Source organism: Epinephelus moara, chromosome 3 (assembly GCF_006386435.1).
Source record: "Epinephelus moara isolate mb chromosome 3, YSFRI_EMoa_1.0, whole genome shotgun sequence".
Lineage (NCBI taxonomy): Eukaryota > Metazoa > Chordata > Actinopteri > Perciformes > Serranidae > Epinephelus > Epinephelus moara.
Window position 1 is genome coordinate 710736 of NC_065508.1, and position 11556 is coordinate 722291.

Below are 11556 nucleotides of genomic sequence, written 5' to 3' on the forward strand. Positions count from 1 at the left end.
TTACATTGTAATACATCTGATTAGACTTGTTTACACCAGGGAACAAAGGCTGTGTGAATGTAGTAATTGTTAAGATCTGGTGTAAAAACAGTATTAACATCTTAAAAGAACTTTACCTAGTCTGTAAATCTATGAACATGTTTATCGAATACCTTCACTCAAATTTATTAAAAAAAAAAAAAAAAAAATTGAGAAAGTGTTGGAACTGTGTGGAGGAGGACAGTGTTTGAAGTATATACTGTTTGAAAACCCCTTTTTCTATTGCATTTGACAACAATAGAAAAGACCTTTAACTTGAGTGTAGCATGTGCAGAGTAAAAGGAATTCCGAAAGAATACAAAATACTGTGGAAAGACTAAGCTACACAATATTGAATTATTGATATTTATATATATATATATTGTAATTAATAATATAAAACACATAAACATTAAGCGCACCAATATCATCAGCAAGTGTAGCCAAATTAGACTGAAAGTTTAATGAAATGCTTTTTTTTCTGATCTGAATTTCAAGAAATTAAGCTTTGATTCAAATTAATATGAACATCCTCATCAAGAATAAGTCTTGAATGATTTAATGTAGCCTAGGATGAGACCTCAGCCTTGGCTGGGATGATCGATAGTTTCAACCGACAACATAGATGATACAAGAGGATGGATCTGATGGCCTGGTCTCTGATGCCATAGATGAGAGTGCTCAGACATCTGGGACAAAGGATTAAAGACACATAATAAATACTCCAGATACGCAAAATGATTACTCTGTCAGTGATTTTTGAGATGGCAGTAACCAAGGGGTTGTGTATAGTTGAAGAGAGACTGAGGCCCAGCTGCACCAGATGCAGCAGCAGTGTGTTGCGGGCCTTCTGGGCTGAAGCTTTGTCTGTGGAGGCTGACCTGGCTGCTATCATCACACCAATATAGGAAGAAATGACTGCCACACTAGCTGATACAAACAGAAAATAAGTGTACACTTTGTCATAATCATCAGACACTGGACTAAGAAACATGTTTTCTTCGGCACAAAAATCTTTCATCTGTAGACTCTCCAGGTCTTCGAAAGGAAAATCTAACAGTAACAGAACTGGAGTGAGAATATTTAGTGAACTGAAGGCCCAAACCACAATGATAGCCACTGTTGTGTTTCTGATAGTGATGACTGTGCAGTGTCTAAGTGGGTAGCACACAGCTACATATCTCTCCAGAGACATCACCACCAGTGTGAGAGGGGAGATTTTGTTGGTTAGATCAGCAAGCATGGTAAGAACACCACATACAGGATATGTTAGTGTTATTCTACAAGCAGCCAGTAGGTACAGTAACTGGCTCAGTACCATCTGTACAGTGTCTGCAAAAAGAAGGTTAAACAGAAGAATGTAACGAGAGGTCTCACGAAATATTGTTTTACTCCTCAAGGTGAATAACATGACCCCGTTAATGAAGAGAAACACACAGCATGGCACAGTAATTGGAGCAGAAAACAACACAATTTCCAGTATTCCCCGGCCCTGCACACCAGCAGTGATGTTTGTCTGAGATGAGTTTGCATATGACATATCAGAGAGACATATATGGGAGGCCCCTGAAATCAAGATGGGACATCTCAAGGGTTTTATCGTAAATTTGAATTATCTGAAAATGCATGTAAGACCGTAAAAGCCCATTATCCTTTTGATGTAATTATAACACAGGCGCACAATTAATCTTGCAGTTTGTACTCTAAGGAAAGTAAATATCCATCATTTTTGCAGAGATATCTGTTTAGTTCACATGCAAACCCAAGTTATCCACATACATTTTCCCCATGCTGACAATTAGCAGGTTGGAGGCCCTGCCTGATTCAGTGTGAGCAGAACTGGTCTGCAGGGTTTCACTTGTCCTCACATGCTTTTTAAGCACTTGATCATCACACCCACTTCACATGATACCATTACACAAGAGTCAGTACCTACCCAGATCTGTATATCTAAACATTGATGAATGATGTCATCTTTTTGAAGTTATTTCTCAATAATTTCTCAATAATTTGACGGAGTTATTGTAACTTTTTAATTTGGTAGAATTAGAAATATTTGGTATTTTGTTGGTAGTTCTTGTTTTATTTTAATGCTCATTAATCATGAGCATGAAAGCCATGTATGTTTAAAGGAAATGTTCATATGCACTGTAGGAAGGTGGTGTATCTCATCTCCTGAAAGAATATGATGTTTGGTTGGAAGGACAGCAGGCAGAAGCTCTCCCTGACAGTTACTCTGACAATGTATCCATATCTGCTGCCTGTCAAGGTCAAGGTTCAGAATCAGCTTTATTGGCCATGAATGTGTACAGGTCCCGAGAATTAGACTCAATGCACTTATACACATTTTGATGATAGAAACAGACATATTGGGGCGCTGGTGGCTTAGTGGTACAGCAGGCGCCCCATGTACACAGCTGTTGCCGCAGCGGCCCGGATTCGACTCCAGCCTGTGGCCCTTTGCTGCATGTCACTCCCTCTCTCCCCCATTCACGCTTGTCTGTCCTATACATTAAAGGCTAAAATGCCCCAAAAATTATCTTAAAAAAAAAAAAGAAACAGACATATTGCTAAAATAAGGGCAACAAAGCTATACAAAGATAGATAAAAAAAACATGCATAACTAAATAGTGCATATAAGTATACAGACATTGCATGTGGGGAAAAAAACAAATGCAAATATATAAGATCCCCACTTCAGATCATGATTGATTGTGGATCCCAGAAAGCTGAAGGCTTCCACAGTACACTCAGAATTGTTGAGAAGTGCTGCCTCTCCACCAAACACTTTTGATATATTACCATTAGAACCATATTTAAGCCATATGGACATGTGCTTAAACCATAAATCTCTTTAAGGTTTCCACAGCAGACTGTACTCTTAATGTAGGAAGGGCTGTTACCAGATGGTTATAGCTGCATGACTGCTCCATCAAGCTTTTGCTGCATTTTCTCCTCACCTACAACGCCTGCACCTCACTGATCATCCGCAGAAAGGGGCTGTGCAACATTTTCAGAACAAAAAAGAACAGGTTTGAGTGTTTAGTGCAGGGGTGTAGTGCTGCTGGAGTAAACCTAACCTAACCTAACCCAGTTGAGGAAATAGAATATCTATATTTATTTATTTAATTACATAGTTTGCATAAGCTGGCTGAAATTAATTTTTTTTTTTTTCAAATGCTTGAATCATGCAAAAGAGCCAGTAAAAACAAATGGATTGGCAAAAGTCTCAAATTGACATTTAAGGTGCACTGACTGATTCATGTTGTCAACTCATGATTTGAGTAATATGCAATAAAACATTCAACCTTAAAGGTTGTCAGTAGTTGTCAGTAGCTTTTGGGCATCAAAGTGAAATAAATTATTTTTTTCTCAGTCTGTAGCTGCTAACTGTTAACCAGTAAAGATGAAAAGGCAACAAAACATCCTTTTATTGTATAGTTATATTTAGTGGTGTAGTTTAGGGTACACATAGGTAGATGGGGTATACTCCTTTCTTTTTCTAGCTGTTTACAGTATACCTACCTATCAGCCAAAAGCCATTGGAATATATAGGAGAGTACACCCACTTCTTCTCCATAACCTACCCATGTACGTAATAGTACTCCCAGTTCATCAACTACCACTATGCCACTGCTTATAGTTGACTGATGTATGTCACCGAAGGCACTATAGCCCCTTTTACACTGCCAGATTTTCCGCGAATGTTGGGCCGTTGGTCGGCCAGCTGCGAGCATTTAGACACACACAGGCGGAATGGCGAGTTGATCTGAGGTGACCAATTTTCCGCCTTTTTGGTCTTCTGCAACGGGAGGGGCTGTTGATGACTTGTGGGAGGAGCTGTTGATGACGCCGCACGTGCGAGCCACTGGTGGTGGATAAACAGGAAACAGCTAATAGCAGGAATTAGCGAGCAGCTAGTAGCAAGAGGGAAACGCAAACCTGACAGACACTGTAAAGATGAGCAACTGGGGAGACAAGGAATTGCGCGCCCTCCTTGTCCTTACAAACGAAGAGGCCATTAACCGTCAGATGATGGGGACGGTGAAGAACGGGCCGACTTATGAGAGAATCGCCGAAGGACTGACCAGCCGCGGCTTCCCTCCCATGTCACTGTTTACGTCACACGCTGAGCTACACGTTTTGTTACTTGCTCACGCCCCCCATTGCCCCGAAAAAGGCGCATTCTGTATAAACAAAAGTAGGTAGGCGGCATTTTGCTGCACTCCCAGATTTTGTTTTTATACTGCCAATGCTGAAAAAAGACTGATTGGGCTTTCCTGCAAATTTGCACAATTCCTACCTAAAAATGGCTAATGTTTACTTTCCACTGCAGTCCTTGACAAGCAAGAGTGTTGATTCGCTACTGACTGATCAATGGACTGCAGTATTTCTTGCTCCACCTTTTACAATCAGATTAGTGTGCTTGGTACCTCAGCAGAGGATACTGAAAAGACAGTATGAATGGAACAGTTTTGTCAGTACCATCCACAACTTTGACAATGGAACTCAGCTGAACTTAACTGGACTCTGTTGTGGAAATGAGGCTTACTGTGATGTGGGCAGTGTTGGGGGGCTTCTGCTAAAGTTTGTTGTAAATTCCACTGTCCTGAGCATCTTGTCCAGGTTGTTAACAACTGTAGGGAATTATAATAATAGGCCTCAACAAGGGGCACCATTAATGTAGGGAACAATGCTGGGCCTCAAGGGGGGGGGACACCATTAATGTTGTAAATTATACTGGTGATACTGTAAAAGAGGGGATACTATTTGTTGTGATCTAGGCACCAGTGCTATGTTTTACACGGCAGCACCATTTGTTGGGACTTACGCCTTAACGCGGGCCTGACCTCGTAATAGATCTCCAATTAAAGTATCAAATTGGCTATCTGAAATTCTTAATAATTATAATAATCATTAATTATGTTAAATAATGTGACTTAATTTACATTAAATCACCTCGTGGGGCACCGTTCCCAAAAAGGGAAAAATGATAGCCAGTTAAACATATCAGTCTCAAAAAGTTTAAGTTTAAATTTATTAGTAAAACCCAGTGGCGCCATATACGGGAGAAAAGTTAGGACGATAAATAGGTAAAAAATTTATATAAAATTATTAAACCATCATCATTAAGAATTTTTTTTTTTTTTTTTCAAATATAGTAATAAAATAAATGATCTCTTTGTTTTTTTTACTTTTTTTTGGCAGTAAAAGTTGAATATCCCCATTGACCAAAAAGTGAACATCCATATTGACTGACCACCCCCCTGTATCTGCATGAAATGGTTTGGTCCTGCCTTAGCGCACTGACGGTGACAAATTATTTTTCCACATAATGATTATTATGAAACAAAAACAGCCTACAACTGTCTATACTGGATGCTGGAGAGTTGGAAACATTAAGTAGCCTAACTCAGCACCTCCATGAGGCCTTTTAATATCATTTTCCATTTCCAACTTTATTTTCTTGTTGGCATATATGTGCACCTAAGTTAAAAAATCTGCTGTTTTTATTATTTTGAGACGATGATCTTAATTTATTTTGATTGAAAAGTTTAAGTCTTTCATTAATGTTAAGAGACTTTACTATTTTGGGATTTTACAATAAAAATTACATTTAGACTGTAAAAGATGGCCTTTGGCACATTTTTTATGGCGGCTTTTAATCTTGCATCAAATAGTGAATTGCATACTGTATGCAGACTGTTGCATGTACAACTCACTAGTAGTAAATATTGTACTGGTAGTACTGAACTACAAGAAGCAAGACAGTTGCAAGCCTTCAAAGTTAGAGTTATGTAAAGCTTTTAATGGGTCAGTTAGGTCCTAGAGATGTGGTGACAACAGCTGTGCAGGGGGGGCCCAATGTGATTTTTTTTCATGGGGCCCAAAATTCCTGGTGGCACCCCTGGTGAAGCCTGAAGGATTTTGGAGTTTTTGACAAAGCAGAGGTTGACTATCCACTCACTCTTGTGCAACATTAAACAGACAACAGGTATGATTCCAAACATATGTATATTTATTCATTAAAGAAGCAAAGCAAAATAAAAACACACAAATTCTAACTAACTAACTAACTAACTATATACAAGCTTGGGGAGTATGAGTGTGTGTGTGTGTGTGTGTGTGTGTGTCTATTCAATCAATCAATCAATTTTATTTATAAAGCCCAATATCATAAATCACAGTTTGCCTCACAGGGCTTTACAGCATACGACATCCCTCTGTCCTTAGGACCCTCACAGCTGATCAGGAAAAACTCACCATCAATTACACCATGCACACACAGAGCCACACTGAAGTTTAACATGTTCAATGCCTAAATATCTCAGAGAATTAAATTTAAAAAAAAAAATTAAAATTAAATTAAATCAACATTATGAGCAGCTTGTGTGAAATGTAAAGCCACTGGGCTCTTGATATCATGATTATGAATTGTTGATCTGTGTTCAGAGATTACAGTTTTGAGAGGTCTGGAGGTTTTGCCTATGTAGGCAAGACCACAAGGGCATTTGAGCATGTAAATGACATTACTGGTGTTACATGTAATAATGCCTTTAATCTTAAGGTTCTTCCCTGTCCGTGGGTGTTTGAAAGTATTACATTTAGAAGTGAAGTTGCATTGAGCACACTGACCACATCTGTAATTTCCCTGCGGGATGTCATTTAAAAAGTGAGGTTTTAGAGTGGTGGGAGATTAGTTTTCTCTAGATTATTTAGCAAATTAGGTGTTTTTTTGTACACAATGTGAGGCGAGATTGAAAAAAGGTTACTGGTGCATGTTGCTCTCTCGTTTTATTGAGACATTCAGACTGAGACATATTAATGAAACGGACTTGGGCATGTGCATTCATCTCTATATTCTCTGTCTTTATAACGTCTTACAAGTTTGGTAGATTGGACTTCATAGTCGGCATCTGGGCTGCAGATGCAGCAGATGCGGTTAAACTGAGATATTGGCAGGCTCTTCTTAAGAAGAATAGGATGGTAAGAATGGCCATGCAGTACAGTGTTTCTGTCAGTAGGTTTTCTATATAGATTAGAGCCCAGTCTGTTGCCATCCTTGTAAACCAGTATATCTAAGAAGTTCGTTTGCTGTTGACTATACTCAATAGTGAATCTTGGGTTAAAATTGTTGGTGTTGACAAAGGTGTGAAAGTCTTTTAGTAAGGACTCACACCACGCCTGCCCACACAAACCAGACATCATCTATGTACCTTTGCCAGTGTGAAATGTATGGTAGGTATTGGTTGCGTTCCTGATTGAAGATGATTTCTTGCTCTAAATGTCAACAATACAGTGAGGCGAAGGAGGGGGGCATTTTGGGTCCCATGGAGGTCCCAGAGATCTGAAGGTAGAATTGAGAACCAAACGTGAAATAACTTGGGAGCTTCTTCCAGTGTGCAGCTTTTTCATTTTTTCCATTTTTAACAGCCTTCCATTCCCATTGAGCCTGAGTCAGTCCCGTTTACATACCTATAGATGTTAATACGCATGACGTCTGTCTTCACAGTGTGTTGGATGGTTGGTGCTGAAGGCGCTGCTACTCACTTCATGTGCATATATGTCTCACAGTCATAGCCTACTCATTGGCTGATTGATTGGCATAGGTTATTTCAATTATTGTGGTACATTTATTATGAATATGTGCAACTGTGGCATATCTCACTGTCACTATCTCATTCATATTTTAGGAAGCCACAAAATATATTCAACTTCAAAATAAGCCCGAAAAGCTGAAAATCGGGGAAAAAAGTACAGAAAAGTTGTTAATGAGGAGATGATACACCATCTTTTGTAGTCACAAGTGTGAACTAGCAAGTGAGTTAGTGTGAACTGGCAAGTTTTCAGAACATTGCAGGCAGGCACATTGCAAGTAGTTGTAAATTTCAACTTGTTTTCTTGTGAATCCTTGGTCTGAACTGGCCTTTGGGGTGCTTTCATACTCAAGTTCGAAATCTGCATTTGCATGACACATTGTTTGGGTTAAACATGAGCATGTTACAGTCCTGGGGCCGGTTGCACCAACAGGGCTTAAGCCTGGTTTTAAGCTAAGTCGGTCTTAACTTGGTGTTCTAAGTCTGACCTAATAGTTACGCCGGTTGCACCATCTAGGTTTAAGCCTTCTTCTCACTAAGACCAGGTGTAAATCTTACGAATAGTCAAGAGCAGGCATAAGGTCATTATCAAGCTGGGCTCGTGTGCTCTAGAGCGCAGAGAGCGCAGCTTGACAATGGCACGTCTCATACACCGTCTGTACAACGAGCGGGCATTTAGACGGGAGAGAGTAATTAGGGACAGAAGCAATCCATTGGACATTTATAATGACGAGGAGCTGATTGAGAGGTTTCGATTCGGTAGGAAAGATCTGTTTGAACTCATTGAAGAGCTGTCACCGGATTTACGGTTTGTGTCGGGCCGTAACGCAGCACTGCCACCGGCCTTACAGTTGCTGATTGCGCTCCGTTTCCTTTCCAAAATACCATCGGGGACATGATCAGTGTCCACAAATCTACTGCCTGTCGGGCCATCCGCAGAGTGTCACTGGCACTGAGCCGCCGCCTTGAGCTTCATGTTCACCTTCCCACTGAAGCAGATTAAACAACAACACAGATTAAACTGGCTGTCAACTGTCAACTGTCAAGCTTGCGGGGTGTATCAGCGGCGCGTCATTTGACGTCACCGCACTCCTCTTGGCAGGCCGGGTGCGGCATTCCAGGGGGCATTCACATGGACGTGCACAGCTAAAACCGGTGTAGCTAAGACCAGGCGTAAGCCCTGTCGGTGCAACCGGCTTAAGTCCACTCCTAAGACTGGTCTTAACAATGATTGTCTTAGGAGTTATGACCAGGCATAGTAAAGACCAGTTGGTGCAACCGGCCCCTGGAGGATTATTAATGTGCACCTCCTCCTGTACTGCCTTAATATGCACATTCAGCACATCCAGTGCATCAAAACATTGTTTTCTAGTTGGAGCCGCACCTCGTTTTCAAACTGTATGGTTTGACTAAAATGAACAATGACAGCAATATAGTCCAGTAAAGTAAAGACATCATTATGATACATTTTGGTGATGCTTTACGAGTTAAAGAGGGTGAAGAGTATTAGATCATTTACTGCGCGTGACACTCATTCAAAAGCTGAGCAAACATTGTAGGATGGTGGTGACAGGCTATAACTGGGCTGATATTGTGTGGTCTGAACCTGGCACTATTGAGAATTGACATTAAATTGTTAAAACTTAATGTCAATTCTCTGGTGAGCAGGGATGCAAAAGCAAACTTACATACATTTAGACTTACCAGGGACTGTCTCCCATTTCATGCTGCGAACAGTTTCATGCACGCTATGATTTTTTCACATTTAAGTTACTGTGTAACCTCTTGGTCACAAGCAACATCTACCACAATTAACCGTCTTTTGGTGATATATAATCGAGCAATTAAAATTTTGGACAGGAAACCAATAAGAGCACATCATCGCCATGTTCTTCAGAAACTAAGTATATTAAGTTTTGATAATTTCATTAATTTTGCCAATTTCAAACTCATCCGTAAATGCCTACATAATCAGGCTCCCCAGGTGCTCAGTGACCTTGTGGTTCCACTTAGAGCTTCTGGCTCAGTAACACGTGGAGCAGCCAATGGGAACTGTAAGGTTCCCCTATGTAAATCCTCATTTGGACAAACAGCCTTTTCTGTTCATGGAGTTAACATTTGGAATTCATTACCTTCAGAACTTAAACTGGATACTGATTTCGATCACTTTAAACTCAAACTGAAGCACTTTTTGAAGAGGAATCAGTTATGTAGTCATAAATAATTTGGTGCTCCCTACTCTATGGTGCTTATTATGTGTTGCAGCTTGTGTCTTTTATTGTTCTGTCTGTACTTTTACTCGTGTGTTTTTGTTTCTTTTGGATTTTAAGGCCCAGCTAGGGACGGGCATTGCAAACTAGCTCAGGCTATAAATGCTGTAGTGTGTGGCATTTATGTATGCTATATACTTGGCCCTATACAAATAAACATTAAATAAATAAATAATAAAAGAATCGTGTTTTAGGGCATGTTTGCTTGATTGACAGATATCTCAGCCAACCATTTCTGTTCCTTGCATTTGCCCAAATTTGAATTTGACATCAGTTGGCCGTGTTGTGTCTCACACTTGCAAAAATGTACTAATTCAATTTTCAATTCAATTCAATTCAATTCCATTTTATTTATAAAGCCCAATATCACAAATCACAATTTGCCTCACAGGGCATTACAGCATACGACATCCCTCTGTCCGCTGTAATACTAATGTATTACTTCAGATTTTCTAATAGATTTTCAACATTTGTTTTATACTATTCTGCTTTAAAATCTAATGTTCAAAACAACTCAGAAAATATCAGGTACAAGTCAGTAAAACTTATACTTCTGCAGACTTTTCCAAATAATGAGGTGTGTTGTTATTATGGAAATGTTGTTCTTAGTTTGGTGAAAGACCCTGATGTATCACAGAGAGAAATCCCCACAGCTGACCCAATCCCTAGATAACCATTACTCACCATCATGTCTTCATTAAATATTGATATATTAAAGCCTCCTGTGGGTGTTTATCAGTAATGTTAATGGAGAGGGGATGATGTGTACCTTGTGTGGAGAAAAAGAATGACAAAGTTTAACAAGTCCAAAGTAAATGGAGCAAACTGCAATCTTCGATGTCTGTCCTCAAAAATGAACTTGAATATTACATGCAAGAACTCATATCCAAGTATGATGCTTTACAAGTTATGCTGGCTTCAGACTACATGACATGTTTGTCCATTCCAACAGTCACTACATCAGATTAGGAGATTAAAATCTTGTAGTAACTTGGCTGACAGACATGACAAACTATAGTACACATTGATCCAAGACCAATCATTGCTGATCACCTTTCACAACATGTGTAATGTCATCGAAATATTCTTGTCCTGTTATTATTATTATCATTATTATTATTACTACTACTATTTCAGTCACTGTGTCTGTTCATGTCCGAGCTGTACTATCTTTGTAGTAATGTAAAAAGTGTCACCAGATGTCAGGAGCTATATCTGAAGTACCGCATTAAAACTGTGCAAGTCACTGAATCCTCCAACACAAGTTCCAACAAATGTTTCACAATAAAAGCCTTTTTTTATAATATGAAGGATTCTCTCCAATATCAAATGGGTAAAGGAAGTGTTGAATGTGAAATGACGGAGTGATGCATTAAATTAAACATCGCAAATTGGAACAGATTAAAATAAAAATAGAAAACTACAGAGGGGATGAGGAATAAAGGCCTGTTTCTAATGTGGTCTGTTTGAAATGCAGCTGGTACCTTCTGCAGCGGTGGTAAATAAAGGCAGAGCCAGTATTTTTGAGTTTTGTTCTTTTATATCCTCCATTATGAGGAAGTAACATTTTTTGCTAGCTTGATGCTAATGGCAGTGCTTACCAGGTTTGCTAAAGTGTCTCTGCTATCTTGTGTTGGCATTTTACCTGTTTTACTCTGTTGTGGTAGTCC

At 39.4% G+C, this 11556-nt stretch overlaps 1 protein-coding gene across 1 annotated transcript; it reads right to left on the bottom strand.

Annotated features, from left to right (window-relative positions):
* Positions 1-586: 586 nt before the first annotated feature.
* Positions 587-1558, bottom strand: LOC126388051 (odorant receptor 131-2-like). Its single transcript, XM_050040942.1, has one exon. It carries the CDS (start codon positions 1556-1558, stop codon positions 587-589), a length of 972 nt encoding a protein of 323 aa, XP_049896899.1.
* Between the last annotated feature and the right edge of the window lie 9998 nt (positions 1559-11556).

Excerpts from the sequence above, each read along its gene's own strand:
- LOC126388051 (XM_050040942.1), bottom strand. The coding sequence starts at position 1,558 with ATGTCATATGCAAACTCATCTCAGACAAACATCACTGCTGGTGTGCAG.